At 44.8% G+C, this 22,729-nt stretch overlaps 2 protein-coding genes across 3 annotated transcripts in view; one reads left to right on the plus strand and one right to left on the minus strand.

The window, feature by feature from the left end:
* Window positions 1-526: 526 nt before the first annotated feature.
* On the minus strand, window positions 527-1,856 carry LOC125384506 (conglutin beta 7-like). Its single transcript, XM_048403986.1, is given in 4 exon segments — window positions 527-546; window positions 549-787; window positions 1,259-1,518; window positions 1,614-1,856. Coding segments are annotated over 4 exon segments (762 nt in total).
* Window positions 1,857-7,302: 5,446 nt separating this feature from the next.
* LOC124152236 (melanopsin-like) overlaps window positions 7,303-22,729 on the plus strand; it is a 72,547-nt gene continuing 57,120 nt past the window's right edge. Inside the window, exon 1 of one of the 2 annotated variants that reach the window (XM_046525100.2) lies at window positions 7,303-7,647. The gene's annotated coding sequence lies outside the window, so the exon portion shown is untranslated. Of the gene's footprint in view, window positions 7,648-19,776; window positions 20,057-22,729 lie in introns of those variants that run through there. The other variant, XM_046525101.2, reaches the window with a different exon arrangement.

Consider the following 22,729-nt stretch of genomic DNA (forward strand, 5'->3'; position numbering starts at 1 on the left):
TTTGTCGTCTCGTGCTATCGCTTTGTCGTCTCCTGGTATAGCTTTGTCGTCTCCTGGTATAGCTTTGTCGTCTCGTGCTATCGCTTTGTCGTCTCGTGCTGTCGCTTTGTCGTCTCGTGCTATCGCTTTTTCGTCCCGTGGTATCGCTTTGTCGTCTCGTGCTGTCGCTTTGTCGTCTCGTGCTATCGCTTTTTCGTTCCGTGGTATCGCTTTATCGTCCCGTGGTATCGCTTTGTCGTCTCGTGCTGTCGCTTTGTTGTCTCCTGGTATCGCTTTGTCGTCTCCTGGTATCGCTTTGTTGTCTCATGCTGTCGCTTTGTCGTCTTCTGGTATAGCTTTGTCGTCTCCTGGTATCGCTTTGTCGTCTCGTGCTGTCGCTTTGTCGTCTCATGCTATCGCTTTGTCGTCTCGTGGTATCGCTTTGTCGTCTCCTGGTATCGCCTTGTCGTCTCCTGGTATCGCTTTGTTGTCTCGTGCTATCGCTTTGTCGTCTCGTGCTGTCACTTTGTCGTCTCGTGGTATCGCTTTATCGTCTCCTGGTATCGCTTTGTCGTCTCGTGCTGTCGTTTGTCGTCTCCTGCTATCGCTTTGTCGTCTCGTGCTGTCGCTTTGTCGTCTCGTGCTATCGCTTTCTCGTCTCCTGGTATCGCTTTGTCGTCTCCTGGTATCGCTTTGTCGTCTCTTAGTATCGCTTTGTCGTCTCATGGTATCGCTTTGTCGTCTTGTGCTGTTGCTTTGTTGTCTCGTGCTATCGCTTTCTCGTCTCCTGGTATCGCCTTGTCGTCTCCTGGTATCGCTTTGTTGTCTCGTGCTATCGCTTTGTCGTCTCGTGCTGTCGTTTGTCGTCTCCTGCTATCGCTTTGTCGTCTCTTAGTATCGCTTTGTCGTCTCCTGGTATAGCTTTGTCGTCTCCTGGTATAGCTTTGTCGTCTCGTGGTATCGCTTTGTCGTCTCGTGCTGTCGCTTTGTCGTCTCGTGCTATGGCTTTTTCGTTCCGTGGTATCGCTTTTTCGTCCCGTGGTATCGCTTTGTCGTCTCATGCTGTCGCTTTGTCGTCTCCTGGTATCGCTTTGTCGTCTCCTGGTATTGCTTTGTCGTCTCCTGGTATCGCTTTGTCGTCTCGTGCTGTCGCTTTGTCGTCTCATGCTATCGCTTTGTCGTCTCGTGGTATCGCTTTGTCGTCTCCTGGTATCGCCTTGTCGTCTCCTGGTATCGCTTTGTCGTCTCGTGCTATCGCTTTGTCGTCTCGTGCTGTCACTTTGTCGTCTCGTGGTATCGCTTTATCGTCTCCTGGTATCGCTTTGTCGTCTCGTGCTGTCGTTTGTCGTCTCCTGCTATCGCTTTGTCGTCTCGTGCTGTCGCTTTGTCGTCTCGTGCTGTCGTTTGTCGTCTCCTGCTATCGCTTTGTCGTCTCGTGCTATCGCTTTGTCGTCTCCTGGTATAGCTTTGTCGTCTCCTGGTATAGCTTTGTCGTCTCGTGCTATCGCTTTGTCGTCTCGTGCTGTCGCTTTGTCGTCTCGTGCTATCGCTTTTTCGTTCCGTGGTATCGCTTTTTCGTCCCGTGGTATCGCTTTGTCGTCTCGTGCTGTCACTTTGTCGTCTCGTGGTATCACTTTATCGTCTCCTGGTATCGCTTTGTCGTCTCGTGCTGTCGTTTGTCGTCTCCTGCTATCGCTTTGTCGTCTCGTGCTATCGCTTTGTCTTCTCCTGGTATAGCTTTGTCGTCTCCTGGTATAGCTTTGTTGTCTCGTGCTATCGCTTTGTCGTCTCGTGCTGTCGCTTTGTCGTCTCGTGCTATCGCTTTTTCGTCCCGTGGTATCGCTTTGTCGTCTCCTGGTATGGCTTTGTTGTCTCATGGTGTCGCTTTGTCGTCTCCTGGTATCGCTTTGTTGTCTCCTGGTATCGCTTTGTCGTCTCCTGGTATCGCTTTGTCGTCTCATGCTATCGCTTTGTTGTCTCCTGGTATTGCTTTGTCGTCTCCTGGTATCGCTTTGTCGTCTCGTGCTATCGCTTTGTCGTCTCATGCTATCGCTTTGTCGTCTCGTGGTATCGCTTTGTCGTCTCCTGCTATCGCTTTGTCGTCTCCTGGTATCGCTTTGTCATCTCCTGGTATCGCTTTATCGTCTCCTGGTATCGCTTTGTCGTCTCCTGGTATCGCTTTGTCGTCTCGTGCTATCGCTTTGTCGTCTCGTGCTATCGCTTTATGGCTTTCTCGCTGCCGTAATTGAGGGCGAGCAGGCGGTGTCTCCTCCCGGCCACCATAGTGAGGTGAGGTGAGGTGAGGTGAGGTGAGGTGAGGTGAGGTGAGGTGGGGTGGGGTTGGGGTGAGGTGAGGTGAGGTGAGTTGAGTTGAGTTGAGGTGAGGTGAGGTGAGGTGAGGTGAGGTGTAACGTTGCTTTGAAGATTATTGCACTTGTGTGTGAATGAATGTTTTGTTGAGAGAAAAAATGTATAACTTACACGAATATATTGTCTCGAAAGAAAGTGAACGATTTCGGAATAGAAACACAATCCCCAAACCCATCAGAAACAAACACAACACCTTTCATGGAAACAAGTCATGGAAACATTACCACCAAATTCCGGAACTCAAATTCCACAGAGGGATCAAACTCGTCCTCAAAGACATCGTCCAGATCCTGCAACATGACCAACGAAGCGCTACGCTGATCCCTCCACACGTAGTAGTGATCCCTTGGTGACGCTGCAGTGTCGGTCGGGAATTATCTCTCTTGAGAACGATGCCATCACCAATGGCACAGACGCAAGGCTAAACAATTGAAGAATAGTATTACACCGCTTTTAGCAAAATTTCAGCAATATCACGGCCGGGCACGGAAATTGACTTCATGCATTGTACCTGTGTAGGGAATCGAACCCGGCTTGACGAGAGAACGCTTTAACCACAAGGCTACCTCGCATCAACAATCGGTTGAAGGATCATATCACGATATCAGGTCTCTACATCAGTAATGCATGTTGTTGTTGTTGTTGTTGTTGTTGAGAGTACATACTGGTTCTAGGTTAATGAAGTAGACGTCATGACTTCAAGGGCTGGAAAAGAATGTCAGTCGTGCCTGATGTGAAGCCAAAAAGCAGGATTGTGGGAAAGTTGTTTTTTTACCAATGGGTAACGGATCGAACGCACTTTTACGTATCTGGTTTCATTTTAAAAAATAAAGTTCAACTGTGGTTTCCTGTTTTTGAGCAATATATTCGATATGATCACGGATGTGTGGACCATTTAGTTCACGTTCAGTGCAACCCCTTCAGGCATGTGGTATGACGCCATCACAGAGAAGACGTCTGAAAGCACCCACCAACACCCACACAGTGTTATCGCTGTAGGCCAGATCTGTGTGGTCAACGGCGGCTGTGCAGTGTAGAAGACGTCTCACGTGTACAAGTATGTGTGTAGACAGCAGCGAACCTGGATGAACGTAGGATAGAGGACGCAGGTGTAAAATAAAGGGCACATGTGTTTGTGTTTGTGTAGAGTATTAGGGCACATGTGTGTGTGTGTGTGTGTGTGTGTGTGTGTGTTTGTGAAGAGTATTAGGGCACATGTGTGTGTGTTTGTGTAGAGCATTAGGGCACATGTATGTGGGTTCAGAATATGGGGCACATGTGTGTGTGTGTGTTTTGATAGTATTAGGGCACATGTGTGTGTGTGTGTGTTTGTGTAGAGTATTAGGGCACATGTGTGTGTGTGTGTGTTTGTGTAGAGTATTTGGTCACATGTGTGTGGCTGTAGAACAGAGGGAACGTGTTGGTGTAGACTGTGGCATATAGACATACCCGTGCAGACTCAGAGCCACAGATGTGGGCGTAACATTTCGCGCACGTTTGACGATAGGAGCAGTAATGTAGGTGATAGAAGTGTAGGACACGCGTGTACATGATAGGGCACGTGTGTGTGTAGATGATAGGGTACGTGTGTGTGTAGATGATCGGGTACGTGTGTGTGTAGATGATATGGTACGTGTGTGTGTACATGATAGGGCACGTGTGTGTACGTAGATGATAGGGCACGTGTGAGTGTAGATGATAGGGCACGTGTGCGTGTGGATGATAGGGCACGTGTGTGTGTAGATGATAGGGCACGTGTGTGTGTAGATGATAGGGCACGTGTGTGTAGATGATATGGCACGTGCGTGTGTAGATGATAGGGCACGTGTGTGTGTAGATGATAGGGCACGTGTAAGAGTAGATGATAGGGCACGTGTCTGTGTAGATGATAGGGTACGTGTGTGTGTAAATGATAGGGCACGTGTGTGTGTAGATGATAGGGCACGTGTGTGTGTAGATGATAGGTCACATGCATGTGTAGATGATAGGGCACGTGTGTGTGTACATGATAGGGCACGTGCGTGTGTAGATGATAGGGCACGTGTGAGTGTAGATGATAAGGCACGTGTGAGTGTAGATGATAGGGCAAGTGTGTGTGTAGATGATAGGGCATCTGTGTACATGATAGGGCACGTGTGTGTGTAGACGATAGGGCACGTGTGTGTGTAGATGATGAGGCAGGTGTGAGTGTAGATGATAGGGCACGTGTGTGTGTAGTTTATAGGGTATCTGTGTACATGATAGGGCACGTGTGTGTGTAGACGATAGGGCACGTGTGTGTGTAGATGATAAGGCAAGTGTGATTGTAGACGATAGGGCACGTGTGTGTAGATGATAGGGCATCTGTGTACATGATAGGGCACGTGTGTGTGTAGGTGATAGGACACGTGTGAGTGTAGATGATAGGGCACCTGTGTGTGTAGATGATAGGGCACGTGTGATTGTAGATGATAGGGAACGTGTTTGTAGATGATAGGGCACGTGTGAGTGTAGATGATAGGGCACATCTGAGTGTAGATGATAGGGCACGTGTGAGTGTAGATGATAGGGCACGTGTGAGTGTAGATGATAGGGCACGTGTGAGTGTAGATGATCAGGGACGGGTGAGTGTAGGTGATATGGCACGTGTGTGTGCAGATGATAGGGCACGTGTGAGTGTAGATGATATGGCACGTGTGAGTGTAGGTGATATGGCACGTGTGAGTACAGATGATAGGGTACGTGTGTGTGTGTAGATGATATGGCACTTGTGAGTGTAGATGATAGGGTACGTGTGTATGTAGACGATAGGGAATCTGTGTAGATGATAGGGCACATCTGAGTGTAGATGATAGGGCACGTGTGTGTGTAGATTATAGGGCACTTGTGACTGGAGATGATAGGGCATCTGTGTACATGATAGGGCACGTGTGTGAGTGTATGAGAGGGCACGTGTGAATCTAGATGATAGGACACGTGTGTGAGTGTAGATGATACGGCACGTGTGTGTATATATATGTGTACAGATGATAGGACTGGTGTATGTAGATGATAGGACACGTGTGTGTAGATGATAGGACACGTGGGTGTAGATCACAGGACACGTGTGTGTAGATTATAGGACACATGTGCATAGATGATAGGACACGTGTATTGTATAGATGATAGGAGACGTGTGTGTGGATGAAATGACACGTGTGTTGTATAGATGATAGAAGACGTGTGTGTAGATGATAGGACAGGTGTATGTAGATGATAGGACACGTGTGTATAGATGGTAGGACACATCTGTATAGATGTTAGGACACGTGTGTGTAGTTCACAGGACATGTGCGTGTGGATCATAGGACATGTGTGTTGTATAAATGATAGGTCACGTGTGTGTAGATCACGGGACATGTGTGTGTAGATGATAGGACACGTGTGTATAGATGATAGGACAGGTGTATGTAGATGATAGGACACGTGTGTATAGATGATAGGACAGGTGTATGTGAGGTGAGGTGAGGTGAAATTGGGTTTAACGTCGCGTCCAAGATTATTGCACTTATATAGCGACGTGCATGCACGTGTATGTGTGTGTGTGGCTGCTTGTCTGGACTGATGCCGATTTATAGTGCTAGCTCACTGAGATACCATGCCGCAGTTTAACATGAATACCCCACTCAGACACAGTATACTGACTCCGAGCCGACCAGTCCTTGTTTTGCCCCTAAATGCCGAGCGCCAGACAGGGTAACAACAAGTACCATCTTTTGGTATGACGCGGCCGGGGATCGAACCCCGGACCTTCCGCTCTCCGGGCGGACGCTCTACCACAAGACTACGGAGGCGGCAGGGCAGGTGTATGTAGATGACAGGACAGGTGTGTATAGATGATAGGACAGGTGAATGTAGATGATAGGACAGGTGTGTATAGATGATAGGACAAGTGTATGTAGCTGATAGGACACGTGTGTATAAATGATAGGACAGGTGTATGTAGATGATAGGACACGTGTGTATAGATGATAGGAGAGGTGTATGTAGATGATAGGACACGTGTGTATAGATGATAGGACACGTGTGTGTAGATGTTAGGACACGTGTGTATAGATGATAGGACAGGTGTATGTAGATGATAGGACAGGTGTGTATAGATGATAGGAGAGGTGTATGAAGATGATAGGACACGTGTGTATAGATGATAGGACAGGTGTATGTAGATGATAGGACACGTGTGTATAGATGATAGGACAGGTGTATGTAGATGATAGGACACGTGTGTATAGATGATAGGACAGGTGTATGTAGATGATAGGACACGTGTGTATAGATGATAGGACAGGTGTATGTAGATGATAGGACACGTGTGTATAGATGATAGGACAGGTGTATGTATAGATGATAGGACACGTGTGTATAGATGATAGGACACGTGTATATTGATGATAGGACGTGTGTTGTATAGATAATAGGAGACGTGTATATAGATGATAGGACACGTGTTTGTAGATGATAGGACACGTGTGTGTAGGTGATAGGACACGTGTGCGTGCAGATGATGGACATTTGTGTGAGTAGATGACAGGGCGAGGTTTGTGAGAGTATATATTTCAGTCTCGACAAAGAAATAGATACAGGTTTTCAGACATAACCAGATAGAAATCCAATCTGTTCCTGTGGTTGTACAAAGCCGTGTTCATGTCCTAAACTCCCAACCAACTCCCTATCAAACCTCTAGGTCTCTTCACAAGGCAGGTGAACGACATTTACGGATGTGAACAATCCTGCATCAGAGCTGAATAAAAAGCTTTCAAATCTCCATAAATCGACGGTAAATAATTCGCGCAACACGTTTCGTGGATTCTATTATACGCCTTTAGTAAACGGGGACATACCTCCTCCCACGCTGAATGACACGCCCTCAAAGCAGTTACCTCCCTTCCCCATAGCGCATTGGAATTCGCCTGGAGTAGCCACGCCCGGACGGCCAGGTGTTGGTTGGAAACCACGAGCTCGCGTATATAGTAGGAGGCCGCGTGCCGTAACGCGTGTCTTTCATGAATGAGAGCAGCCGGCCAACTGTTTTATGATGCAAACGTCTGTGTATTTTCTCTGCGACTAAGAGGTCAAGTGTGACAGCAGTCGTTATGTTGTCCAGTGTCTTGTGCTGCATCCTAGTGACATATTTTCAGTCGAACATTAGTTATTAACTGGATCTGTCTCGGAATCCGGCTCGACAAACACCTCGTAGCTGTCGACCTCAACGTCGGGAGAATCGCTCTCATAAAGCGCTGTTCCATTTCTGAGACGCCACCACAAACAGCCAGGTTTGAGGTGAGTCATGATTTAGACATTTAGTTGCCATAGATGTTGTTGTCTCGTTTAAATTAAAAAAATGTATAACTGAAATAAGTGTTTAAAGGGCTTGGTGTTTACGCGTCTTCAATAACACGCACATGTAGCATTGACCCTCTCAGGTGCAGGTACCCGTGCCGTGGCAGCCCACTGTTGCTATCGATGTACATAATACCTTGCTTAGATGTTGTCATGCGAGACGAGTCGAAATATTTAAAAAAAATAAATAGTGTTTGTCTGAGAACATGTACTCTGTTCCTTGTACGGCTTATATACACAATGATTAATGAAAATGTTTTCTTGACATGCTTGGCTGGGTTTTGTCTATGACGAGAATTTGTGTCACTAAGGATTGTTCAAGCGTTCAGCTCAAAGACGATGGAACACGAAGCAGCTTCATTCTGATCTCGCAAGAGATTGATATAAATTATTTTTCATAATTATTAGAGTTTATCATTTAGTTTTAACTGCATACATCACTTTACTGCAAAACCTGCCTCGACACTTAAAACTAGCATAACCCCTTGCTAGAAGTATCAAAAATCACTTAGGGTTAGGGTTAGGGTTAGGGTTCCCAGACAAAGGCCATTTGCAGTTCTTTCATCACCAGGTTTTAAAATTCTGGGCGTAGGTAGGAAAATGATACAAACATAACTTTCTCTAGCCCTTTTTCAACGGGGGAAATTCGAAGTATTTCCGTCTTTTAAATTTTTCTCCAATTTTCTTTTGGAAAATAATATCATCTGACTAAATTGTTTTATTTAATTAAAATCTCGTTACTATTTTAAAACTTGCCACTGAGTTTTGATACCAAAAACATATCTTGCAAGCTTCATTTTCGTTAGGCATAGATAAACATAGTGGCCTATTCTTGTTTGTTTGTTTGTTGTTTAACGCCTCGCTCCGATATTCCAGCTATATGACGGGGGTCTATAAATCATCAATCAGACAATCCCGTGATCGATAATGCGAGCTCCGATCCACGCCGACGGGGTACGATGACATGCGATCAACCAAGTCCCGGAGGCTGACCACTCGACCCATTAGGTCGCCTCTAGCCACCAGCATGTGTTTTTGCTGACCAGTTCTAACCCGGAGTTCCCACGGAGCCTGTTTCGAATATTTAAGTCCAGCCCTGTACAATGAATTGGTCTGTACATCCCAATACATTGAATAGGTCTGTACATCCCTGTACAATGAATTCGTCTGTACATCCCAATCATTGACTAGGTGTGTACATCCCAATACAATGGATAGGTGAATAGCTCGGTACCGCCAAATACAATGACTGTCTGAGGTACGTGGCAACAGACTGAAGGCACAGTTGGGGGTGTTATTCATTATCAGCAGGTGCGACAATATCAATGTATAGACAAACCATATTATCATGTGTGGGAGGCAGGAGTTATTGATCAAGGTTGAACGTCCTGTTCCAGATGCACGGCTTTAACAATTATACTTTGTCACAGGCATATATTTTGACCTCGATATGTTCCAAAACACGGGATCGTCGAAGGCTTTTCAAATGCGGAAGCTGAGGGGTGTGGCTGTGTGTGTGTTGGGGGGGCTTTTACAGAGTTTTTTTTTTGTGTGTGACAGTGTGACAGTGTGTGTGTTGGGGGGGGGGGGGGGGGGGGGGGGGGGGAGGGCGTTTACAGGAGGTGTGTGTATGTGTCTGTGTGTGTGTCTGTGTGTGTGTGTGTGTGTGTGTGTGTGTGTGTGTGTGTGTGTGTGTGTGTCTGTGTGTGTGTGTCTGTGTGTGTGTGTCTGTGTGTGTCTGTGTGTGTGTGTGTGCTTTTGGGGTTGTGTGTACGGGTCGGAGTGTATACTTGGTTTTGGAAAGGGTGGGGTGGGTGGGGGCTGGGGGCTGGGGGCTGGGGGTTTGGATGGGGTGGTGTGTAAAAAAAATAACGTCGGTCAAAGTGAATGGAAACAGTTCGGGAAACAGCCACAAATGAGGATATTCTGTTCATGTTCGTCACTTTCATACGTCAGACCACATGCTGCTCGTCACTTTTTCTAACAAAATGTGTAGATAGGTCGAACATAATCTACATTTCTTTTAGTACACCAATCCCTCCGACCCCCAAATACACAGTTATACTCAATGAACACATGTACATGCATGATCAGAGAGGCGAGACTTCCGATCTGTGTTCGAATCTCAGTTAGTTTTGTCAACACGATACACATGCTCGTGGATTTCATCAATACAAACGACACTTGAAGATCCGGGGTAGAATATGTCTTTAGCAAGTATGCTTGTTGCAAAAGGCGACTATGCTTGTCGTAAAAGGCGACTAACGGGATCGGGTGGTGAGGCTTGCTGACTTGGTTAATGCATATCATCGTGTACAAATTTCGTGGATCGATGCTCATGATATCAATCACTGGATTGTCTGGTCTAGACTCGATTATTTACAGACCGACGTCACATAGCTAAAAGACTGCTGCGTGCGGCGTTAAACAACAACAACAACAACAACATCAATGCAAACCTACGACCCCAGTGAAGATCCGGGGTAGAATTGGTCTTCAGCAGCCCATGCTTGCCGTAAAAGGTGACTATGCTTGTCCTCAGAGGCGACTAACGGGATCGGGTGGTCAGGCATGCTGACATGGTTGATGCATGTCATCGTATCCCAACAGCGTGGAGTACGACTAAACCAACCAAACAAAACAAATCATTCCCATGACCCATGAATACTGCGGGTATTCCTCCAACATCCAACTGACATGCCCCGATGAACCAAAACACTGTTCACAGCCTCGTTTAACCGAACCCTCTCTTTACTAATTGACTGTTCTTTACAGAGCACAACACACACTTGACAAGTATTTTATGAGAGAGGGACGACTATATATCCACCAAGCCCTAGCCCAACTGTAAACATATCGGCTTGAAGAGATCATATAGTTGTTAAGGTGTTTTTACATCAACATTAATCAAGTCTTTGAAAGGCATTTAGAAGAGAATTGATGGATGTCAACTTCTTTATTATGAGGAACACAACGTTTCGGAGTACATGTTCACTCCTGAATGATTTCACCTGATGAAGGAGTAAGCATGTACTCCGAAACGTTGTGTTCCTTATTATTAAGAAGTTGACATCCATCAATTCTCTTCCTTATCAGAGGGGCGGTCGGGTAGCCTAGTGGTTAAAGCATTCGCTCGTCACGCCGAAGACCTGGGTTCGATTCCCGACATGGGTACAATGTGTGAAGCCCATTTCTGGTGTCCCCCGCCGTGATAATGCTGGAATATTGCTAAAAGCGGCGTAAAACCATACTCACTCGCCCACTCCTTATCAACATTAATGTTAACACATAGTGAGACCATATAACTTTGGTTGTGTTTAATCATCATGAGAAACATAAAAAAGCGACTTGTCTACAAATATTGATTTATTTGGTGAGTGATGTTTCTCCTGTGGAAAGATCGTCATCAACTTCAGATTAATGTGCGCGGCCATAAGACCAGTGCGTGAGATGCACCCGTATATTGCTCTCGCGAATTATTCCTTTAACCATGGCGAGCCTGCGTTATACTGCGTAAGGAAGAAGTATTTTGCTAAACCAACAAGGTAGCACACCCACCTCGGACGCTGCATAGACCGGGCTGTCTGCGCTGGTGACACTGGAGTGGGCGGTGTCGATCATTTATAACGCGGTAATGTTGTAATGTACTGACTGCTTTACCGACCACCCATTGCCTGTGTCACCAGGCTTACAAGTGGTGGTTTGATGTCTTGTTTAAGGACTTGGGGGTTAGACTATGTCAATCGTGACGGTGACACTCCCAGGTGTAAATCACGTGACCCCTTGGCGCACACCGACCACACGGAGTTGTAGATTAGAAGCAAGTGAAGGAAGCCGACAAAAACAATTCCATAATCATTATATATCTCTACTACTTTTGACTATTTCATAAGCTATGTAATAATGAATCAATACCAATCAGTGATGGAAAGTACATTCACCTGACGCGGTCACACACACCATCTGATCATGAAACACCTGTGCTGGATTTCACAGGTGACGAAACTGATCGCGTTGTCAGATTCTGTCGTCTGTTGCTTTGATTGTTTTTTTGTTGTTTAGCGCCGTACTCAGCAATATTCCGGCTATATGACGACGCTCTGTAAATAATCGAGTCTGGACCAGACAGTCCATTGATTGACATCATGAGCATCGATCTACGCAATTGGGATACGATGACATGCATCAACAAAGTCAGCGAGACTGATCACCCCGACCCCGTCTCTTTCACGGGTCTCAGGTTCGGTTACTTAGTTGATTGTTTGTCAGCGTTCCTTGACGGCGTGGATCGTGGCTCTTAATCAACCAAACAACTAAACAAACAAACAAATCCAACAGCCAGGAAAGTCAGATTGTTCCTCCACGTCCAGAACACATGGGGTCAGACGATGTAGACGAGAAGGCGACTAAATGGTCGTGTGGTCAGGCTCGGGGACTTTGTTGATTGCATGGGACATTGCTCCTGATATCAATCATTGGATTATCTGGTCCAGATTTAATTATATACAGACCACCGTGATAGAAGTATTGCTCAGCGCGGCGTAAAACAACAAACCCACCATTTCAATTCAAGGTGAAGGTCCGGGTTTGAATAGATCTTCAGCAACCCATGTTTTTAGTAAGAGGCGACTTACGGGATCGGGTGGTCAGGGTCGCTTCGGCTCGTTTAGCAAAACACTTCTTCCTTACGCAGTATAACGCAGGTTCGCCATGGCTAAAGGAATAATTCGCGAGAGCAATATACGGGTGCATCTCACGCACTGGTCTTATGGCCGCGCACATTAATCTGAAGTTGATGTCGATCTTTCCACAGGAGAAACATCACTCACCAAATAAATCAATATTTTTAGACAAGTCGCTTTTTATGTTTCTCATGATGATTAAACACAACCAAAGTTATATGGTCTCACTATGTGTTAACATTAATGTTGATAAGGAGTGGGCGAGTGAGTATGGTTTTACGCCGCTTTTAGCAATATTCCAGCATTATCACGGCGGGGGACACCAGACATGGGCTTCACACATTGTACCCATGTCGGGAATCGAGCCCGGGTCTTCGGCGTGACGAGCGAATGCTTTAACCACTAGGCTACCCGACCACCCCCGCCATTGATGATGCATCACCTCCCCAACCTTTGTTTGTTTAAACCTACGCGAGTATTGCGTGCATTTATTGAGACCATGTCGCCACTGATATGTCAACCCCTCAACCTGTCCTTGATAACGGTTAACTAGTAATGCAGACATGCAAGCACCCAGTATCGTCAGTGAGCTTTTTGTATCACACCTGTGTGTTCCCGCACCTGTAATCAATATCTATAATCTAGGCCCCAAACTGTTTGTTTCTTTATTACTTCAACAATCCTTCCCGTCGTGTGGAGGAAAATACTTTATGGTTATGGTAAATCACAGCACAGGCTTGGCTTGGCTGCATTCCAAGCATCTCGTCACTATGTCACCATGTTGACGCAACGCCTCGGTAATCTTTGTCATGTTAAGGAAATAGTGCAGGTATTAGCGACAAAAAAGGTTTTGCTGTTTACTTGTTGATGTGTGAGAATCAGTGGTATGGGGACATGTACATGACCTGTGTGGTGGTGACGGCGGGGCCATGTCACTGGGGTCTGGTACATGGTGTAGGGGTCGCCACGCCCAGCTTACACTGACGTCATGTACGTACCGCGAGGGGAGGAGCAGAGGTTGTGACTTTAGATCTGGCTTCCCCAGGGTCCCTGCAGGAAGGGGGGGGGGGGGGGGGGGAGGGGGGGGGGGGGGGGGAAACTTGTAGCTAGAATATTGTTGTGTATATGTTTAATACTGACATTACAGAATGTATTACGTTACGCTTTCAAGGGCGAACTGATGACAAATAATGAAATACGTTTTTAGGCAGCGTATATGGATATGCCTTCAGACATAGTATAGCTCCACATCCGATGGGGGGGACCTCCAGACTCCGAACCCCCCTCTGTATTCTCCTCTGCGTTATCAAAACGTTACTCGGCTGCAGTCACCGAAACACTGCAGACTTAAGGTCCAAAACACATCTGTGAGACCCGCATCAAATACATCACCATTGCCATTTCTTCAGGGAAGCACATTTTAACAATACTTCAGTACTAAAAACGTTACATATTTGCAACACAACAACATCAACAGCAACAAGTGCAACGCAAATTAACACGTTGTTACGTCACGTCAAGTACAGCACATATCGCGTGTCGCGGTTCTTTGTTGACCTGGTTGTCGAGTGTCGGATTCCTGGGGAAAGTGATTCGTATTTCCTCTGCACGTGAACTTCAATCCCCGCAGAACCCTGTAAACCACAACGTTCCAAATAGAACATGTTGTGTACTCATCTAACCTGTGCAACACAGGGGCCGCCATATTAGATCCGGGTTCCTTGGCCTCGTAAAGTCCAAAAAACGGGTATTTGTTATTATAACGTGTAATGTATGTGAATGTGGTGTGGAAGCCCAGTGCCGTGCAGAAAGCCCGACATGTGAAGATCCGGGGTAGAATAGGTCTACAGCAACCCATGCTTGTCGTGAAGATCCGGGGTAGAATAGGTCTTCAGCAACCCATGCTTGTCGTGAAGATCCGGGGTAGAATAGGTCTTCAGCAACCCATGCTTGTCGTGAAGATCCGGGGTAGAATAGGTCTTCAGCAACCCATGCTTCTCGTGAAGATCCGGGGTAGAATAGGTCTTCAGCAACCCATGCTTGCCGTAAAAGGCGACTATGCTTGCCGTAACAGGCGGCTAACGGCATCGGGTGGTCACGCTCGCTGACTTGGTTGATACATGTCATCGAATCTCAATTGCGTAGATCGATGCTCATGATGTCAATCACTTGAATATCTAGTTCAGACTCGATTATTTACAGACCGCCGTCATATAGCCGGAATATTGCTGAGTACGGCGTTAAACAACAAACAAACGAGCAGAACTCCCCTCACACCACGATAAATATAATGCAATACAGTCTATTGCTAGTGTTATGACAGAGTTTATGATGACTAGAATGTATATGAACAAGACTGGTTCTAAAACATTGTCCTATACATTGTTTAACACATCTTTCTGTGTGGAGCCTATATAAAGTGTATCACAGTAATTTAACTAGGTTTCGCCGATCGTTAGCTCAGTACCGTTGCAGTTCCCAATAATTATACATAGAAACAGGTCGATATATTAAAAAAAGAAAGAATCTGTAAAATATGTAATTCTGGATATATAGAACATGATGATCACTTTTAGCTTGTTTAAGAGGCTTATGCACATCTGCGTCAAATATATGTCCATAAGAAATACTATGCCCAAAAATATAACGAATCTGTTGATAACAGTGATATTGTTAGACTTTTGGTAATATTTGTATTTTAAGCAATGCAATTAAGAAACACAAGTGTCAACGTGCTAGTTGGCTGCATTGTACCTGAAGCTGTTGGGCCGACGGCCTGCATCCTTACTGAAACAAAGAGAAAGATACATGTGAAAATAAGGGACACATCAGAAGGCGAACTGACGTTAGATTAACATCTAGTCTCTGAAATGAACATATCGTACAGAAAAAAACCCAGTTGTTAAATTATCTTTAAAAAAATTAATAAAAAGGTGCCCAGAGACTCTCTTCATTTTCCTGATACTACAGAAATCTAGACTTGCCAAACATTATAGACTTGCATGGACTGTATTTGATATATTTGTATTAGGGTCTGTAAGACAGACTAAGCTAACGTTTATAGTCAACTTTGTGTCTAATCGTCTGACCCACGTTTGAAACAGCGAGCTATGAGGAACACAATACAAACAACAACCTATGCCCCCTACACTTTACCTCTGTCCCACGTGATAAACACAATTACTAAACAACACGATGGGGGCTATGACTCATGCAGCATGACCGTCATACGTACACTTCACAATCTCCAGGGGGTCAGCATCGACACGCCGTCCCATTGCATCATAGTGACCAATCAAACGATCATGTCCTGCAGTGTTAAACTTGCCCACCAGGGTCGCACGCACTGCTGAATATATCATTGACAAAACATCATAGAACATGAACGGCGGTATGTGGGTGTTGGCCGGGCCTGTCAAACGCGAGACAGTCATTTACATGAAATGGGATATTCAACAACCTGCAATGCAATTTGAGAGAATGACGAATGAGTAGAGGAAGTGTGATGAATGTACTTGATTAACAGCACCACGTGTAAATATCAAACCAGTGAGGCCTCACTCTAGACTAACATCTAGTCTCTAAAATGAAGATATTTTTCAGAAAAAACCCAGTTGTTACATTATCTTAATATAAATATAAGAAAGGACCCCAGAGACAGTAACCCATCTATCACTATTAATAGACTTGCATGGACTGTATTGGACATACAGTTAACTACGGTTATAACGAATTCAAAGGTACAACTAATTTTAGTTCGTTACAACCGTAGTTCGTTATAAGCATATATACAGCAAATGCATAGCACATGGACAGGATGAAAACACATTTCGTTATATCCGTCAGTTCGTCATAAGCGTGTTCGTTATAAACGTAGTTTACTTTATCAGGGTTTGTATGACAGTTTAGCTTCACTCCACACGATTGGGTTTTGATGTTCCCTGTAACCCATCTATCACTATCGTACTTGATTATTCCTGTGATACCTAGAGATGTTCCTAGTTAAGGTCTCAACGGGGCCACACATATACATACAATGTATAGCTATGTAGACGCATGTCGTGAGTCGCCTGGAAAGATTCACCACGACATATATGTACATGCAGTGTACTTACATGACACTGACGGGAGTGGATGTTGAACACATGATCAGTGAGTTCCGAGCTGCAATGTTTCCTTTACTTCGAATAATAATATTAATAATAATAATACAGAAATGAGTGTCAACCAAGCGAAGTGCCAAATCAAATCGGCCCAGACTCAGTTTTTCAAGGAGAGGCTAGCTGAACGACCACTGCATCGTGTTAACGTGCGGTGTGTTGAGAGGATCAGCAATCCTGCAGAGTCCTTCACTTGGATGAAGTCGTCTGGCCTGAAAAGTGAAACAGAAGGCTTTCTGTTTGCTGCTCATGACCAGTCACTTCCCACTCGAAACCGTCAATGTGTGATTTTGCATCAAAATGTAAATATGAAATGAGACTGTCCAACACATTGTCAGTGGATGCCCAGCTTTGACACAATCACAGTATCTTAAACGACATGATGGTGTAGCTCGATCATTTTATTACCGTCTTCGCCATGCTTGTGGTTTTGACACAGAGGTTCATCCATGGTACAACCCGGAATATGTAGAGGGCGTCATGGAAAATGATAAGTAAATAAATCCTTAGGAATAGGCCCGTACACAGCCTCAGACATATCCAGGCCAACAAACCTGATCTTGTCCTTTTTCATAAATCCAATGAAATCATTTATATCATTGAATTTTCTGTCCCTTTTGACAGTAATGTAATTGACAAGATTGAGGAAAAACATGGCAAATATGCAGACCTCGCTTTCGAAATGTCACGTTTGCATCCCAAGTACCAAGTTGTCCGACTCCCCATTGTTCTCGGTGCCTTAGGTTTGGTACCCCCAATCTGTTGACTGACATTGGGAGAGTACCCGTGTTTGCGACCAGGAATACAGCCCTTCTGACAATCTGGGTAATGCAGAAGGCTGCAGTGTTGGGGAGTCTTCACATTCTCCGAAAAGTTCTGGGTGGGTTTGACTAGGCAGCGCTTCCTGGGAGAAGTCCCATTCGCTGTCTGGGCTGCGTGTAGAGGGGGGGCAAGGGCCCTGAGCTGATGATGAGCCTAACCAGCCTGACTGTGCCAGTATCACCCAAACACAATTTTATTTTAACCTGTAAATAATAATAATTGTGAACACCACTACCACCACTACTACTTCATAGTGGATAGAGCGTCTGCCCAGAGATCTGCAGATCCTGGATCCTCGACCGCGTCACACCAAACTACTTAAAATATAGTACTTGTTGTTACCCTGCCTTGTGCTCTGCATTAAGTGGATAACACAAGGACTGGTCGGCTCGGAGTCAGTATATTGTGTCTGAGTGGGGTATTCATGTTAAACTGCGGCATGGTATCTCAGTTGCCTAGCGCAATAAATTCGGCATTAGTCCGGACTAGTATAAGCAGCCACAGACGCCATATAAGTGCAATAATCTTGAACACGACGTAAGACCCATTTCACCCCACCTCACATATATCGCAACACCTATATAAACAATTACAAATCCACAAAAGTTTATATATTGCCTAGTGACTTTGCACAATATTATCTTCTAACAAAAATTCCACGTACAGCTGTTAAGTATAATTACACACATAGGCTTTATTTTTGTTAGTCGTAGGCACATAATGTCTCCGAAGAGGGTGTAAGCTGACCTACCGTGTGGTTTTGTTCCGAAGACAACTTTAGACGGATGTGTTTGAGAAACGTCATTGCGCTGACAGTCTCCATGCTGGAGATTTATGTGCAAGCGACCCCTCGCGACCCTGTAGTGAGCTTAATGTGAAGAAAACCCATTTACTATTGTCCCTTATCGCAATAGGGAGGTGTTCGCCCACTGCGTGTTTGTTGCGCTGTGTCATGCATGGATTGTACCAACACGTCACCATACTGGTGATGTAATGTGAAGAACACTGCAAAGCAAATATAGTGTGTGGGCTGTTTTGGAAATATGAGTGAGTGTATGGTTGTACGACGCTTTTAGCAATATCCAAGCAATATCACGGCGGGGGACACCAGAAATGGGCTTAACACATTGTACCCATGTCGGGAATCGAGCCCGGGTCTTCGGCGTGACGAGCGAACGCTTTAACCACTAGGCTACCCGACCGCCCCTTTGGAAACGTGAACGTCAGATAAGACATCCTTAACCCATAAAGGTGACGCAAGTCAAATACTGTCAGAAACCAGTCTATGGATAGATTTACATCGGATGACTCGCTTCGCGGCTGGTAATGTACGCGATATTACTGTAGGGAGATATATAATACCACGCCCATTGGCAAGCAAGGGGGTCCCGGGTTGGCGGCCAGTGACAAGCGAACGTTTTAACCACTGGGCTACCCCACCGCCCCTAAAAACATTCGAGACATCCGGAGTTACAGGCCAGAGAGGGAAGGTTCTGTCTTATTCGTCTGTGAAGCTTCTGAACTCACTGGCTGATTCATGTCGACTCAAGGGCCATAAAACGGTAAATCGTCTGCATTATTGTGTCTTCTCAGATGCCGTCGATATCATTTCGTTCTTGTTCAGCTGACGAACAGGTAGTTTTATTGCTGTCACGTTCGCTGGTGTAAGATGTGCAACTTTCACCGCAGACGCAACATGTTGTTACATACGGGTATTGTATTACCCTGTCAACTGTCCAATCGCCACGCTCAGTCTACAATAGTGCTACTTCCGGGGTGGCTGACGGACATCATCCGTCACAACATGCTTCACTTACACCTGAACTAAACCACACGATCGAGACCAGACAGTGTTACATCAACAAACATCGAAAATAATCACAACACTCCAAGAATCACGAACATCCTCAGTACGAGATGTACTTCTATACACTGGTGTGTTCCGACTGCATGAAGGCTATATATATATATATATATATATATATGTATTATATTCATCATACATACACACATACATATATATATATATATATATATATATATATATATATATATATATATATATGTATGTATGTGTGTATGTATGATGAATATAACTGATATATATATATGATGAACTTAACTGGCATATATATGATGAATTTAACTGATTATATATGATGAATTTAACTGATATACTTGTAATTTATATGATGAACTCAACTGATATATATAATAATAAACTAATAAACAGTTTGCCAAACGGATGTTGTGTGCCGTGTGATATAAATGAGCCTCATAACTGTCATCTTTTGTTCATACTGAGCGCCAGTTGTAACTGCCTCCGGGCGCCCCAGATTGGATACCACAAAGTCAAGGTCATCTTGCAGGTCACTGATGAGGCTTTACTGGCCTTATTAGCCTCAGCATGAACGGTCAAGGTTCCGTCGCCGAAAGCATCATACACATTTATCATTATTGCTTGGAATATGAGCAGCTGTGTAGGAACCGGTTGTTTAATACTTGAACTTAGGTCAAAGGTTCGTCCTCTCACAACTCGTGAAATGCCACCGCCCATTGTTAATATGTTAACAGCGCGCTGACTTACTCGAAAGACGACAAGCCACATTGAATGTTGTTCCTGCAAATCCGGCTATGTCCCACATCTGTGCATAGACTGGGATACGATACCACGAACAGACTCTGGTAAGTCGGTGCCTTTTTTATCACACGTATTTAAAGACAAAGACAAAAAAACAACATAATCATATGATATCTCCGATAAAGGCAGTCTATTATACGATTCGGACTATATCATGAGCACATGTTCATGCATGACTATCAAATAGTGACGACACCGGCCCGTCGGTGGCACCTGTCACAAACACATGCAAAGGCAAGTCATATGTTCAGCCGAACATACACATGAACAAATGGTGTTTGCATCGGAAGTATTTCTTGTCACATGAAACTTTCCAACAGCTTGACTAAGGCCGTGGATGTTGTAACCCTATCACATAACTTTTGAACAAAAGTCGTACGACGCTCTTGGAAATTCTTCGAAGTAAAAACATGCTTGGTTGTGTCTCACATTGTGAAATGTAGCCATCAAAGGCTGTAGCTGATGGAGTATCACTCACAAATACAGCTATCAAATAACGCCTCTCTGAACTTGGGTTGGAAACGGTTCGTTTGATGACGTCATGTTAGGTTTTCACATCCCGGATAGTTTCCTTGAAGAGTATTGAGTCACTCCAAGGAATTTTATCTACATCTCAAAATTGCATGAGAAATATATTTTAAAGGACATGCACCGAAACGACATGTTGAAATTTAACCGGAATGCAATAGTATATTCTGTTATCACTGGTAAATTGCGTTTAACTTATTATTATTGAGTGAAGAATGCTGTGGTATATTCTGTTATCACTGGTATATTGCGTTATTATTACTGAGTGAAGAATGCTGTGGTATATTCTGTTATCACTGGTATATTGCGTTATTATTACTGAGTGAAGAATGCTGTGGTATATTCTGTTATCACTGGTATATTGCGTTATTATTACTGAGTGAAGAATGCAATAGTATATTCTGTTATTACTGGTATATTGCGTTATTATTACTGAGTGATGAATGCTGTGGTATATTCTGTTATCACTGGCATATTGCGTTATTATTACTGAGTGAAGAATACTGTGGTATATTCCGTTATCACTGGTATATTGCGTTATTATTACTGAGTTAAGAATGCTGTGGTATATTCTGTTATCACTGGCATATTGCGTTATTATTACTGAGTGAAGAATACTGTGGTATATTCCGTTATCACTGGTATATTGCGTTATTATTACTGAGTGAAGAATGCTGTGATATATTCTGTTATCACTGGCATATTGCGTTATTATTACTGAGCGAAGAAAGTTAGGCGGAATGCAATGGCACATTCTGTTTTCAGTGGTATAGGACGTTAGTATCACTGAATAAAGGCATTTAGGCGGAATGCAATAGTATATTCTTTTATCTTTGGTATATGACGTTAGCATTACTGAGTGAAGACACTTTGTTAGGTGATTGCCTTCTTGAATCTGTACTTGAATTGTCTCTTTTGTGTAGGCCAGTAGTAGCCTCCGCGTAGAAGTAGCCTCCGTGTAGAAGTAGCCTCCGTGTAGAAGTAGTCTCCGTGTAGAAGTAGCCTCCGTGTAGAAGTAGCCTCCGCGTAGAAGTAGCCTCCGTGTAGTAGTAGCCTCGATGTAGAAGTAGCCTCCGCGTAGAGGTAGCCTCCGCGTAGAGGTAGCCTCCGCGTAGAAGTAGCCTCCGCGTAGAAGAAGCCTCCGCGTAGAAGTAGCCTCCGCGTAGAAGTAGCCTCCGCGTAGAAGTAGCCTCCGCGTAGAGGTAGCCTCCGCGTAGAAGTAGCCTCCGCGTAGAAGAAGCCTCCGCGTAGAAGTAGCCTCCGCGTAGAAGAAGCCTCCGCGTAGAAGTAGCCTCCGCGTAGAAGTAGCCTCCGCGTAGAAGAAGCCTCCGCGTAGAAGTAGCCTCCGCGTAGAAGTAGCCTCCGTGTAGAAGTTGCCTCCGTGTAGAAGTAGCCTCCGTGGTCTAGTGGTAGAGCGTCCGCGTGGAGAGCGGAATGTCCGGGGTTCGAGCCCCGGCCGCGTCATACCAAAAGACGTTAAGAGATGATACTTGTTGTAACCCTGCCTTGTGCTCTGCATTAAGTGGATAACACAAGGACTGGTCGGCTCGGAGTCAGTATACTGTGTCTGAGTGGGGTTTTCATGTTAAACTATCTCAGTGAGGTAGCACTATAAATCGGCATCAGTCCGGACTAGTACAAGCAGCCATACAAACATGCACGTCGCTATAGAAGTGCAATAATCTTGGACCCCATTTCACTTCTCCTATAATGTGTTATCAGGAAGTATATCACATGTTATCTGAAGTATTTTAATGTTTTATGGAAGTATATCACCCGATATATGGAAGTATATCACCCGATATATGGAAGTATATCACCCTATATATGGAAGTATATCACACGTTATATGGAAGTATATCAGTGTTATCTAGAGTTGTGTCTGATTTCCTCTGACGCAACAAACAACCTCACCATGACTCGACCTTGACCGTGACACGGGGTGTCACATATTTGAAATACATTGTTCCTGTTGGGCGTGACTCAGTCGCCTGGGTCGGCGTGACAACCACTCGGCCCGAGCTGTACTTGCAGCTACAAGTATGTTTGAGATAGGGTTTCCAGTAGATGTTTTACTGTCTGCACAGTGCATTGTGTGATTTCCCCGTGGAGAGTCCAGTTTCCGATATGGACGTGGAACAATTACTATGAGCTTCGCTTCACCTCCATGACATGATAGGACTGACGTT

Source organism: Haliotis rufescens, unplaced genomic scaffold (genome assembly GCF_023055435.1).
Source record: "Haliotis rufescens isolate VD_foot unplaced genomic scaffold, xgHalRufe1.0.p SCAF_30, whole genome shotgun sequence".
Classification (NCBI taxonomy): domain Eukaryota; kingdom Metazoa; phylum Mollusca; class Gastropoda; order Lepetellida; family Haliotidae; genus Haliotis; species Haliotis rufescens.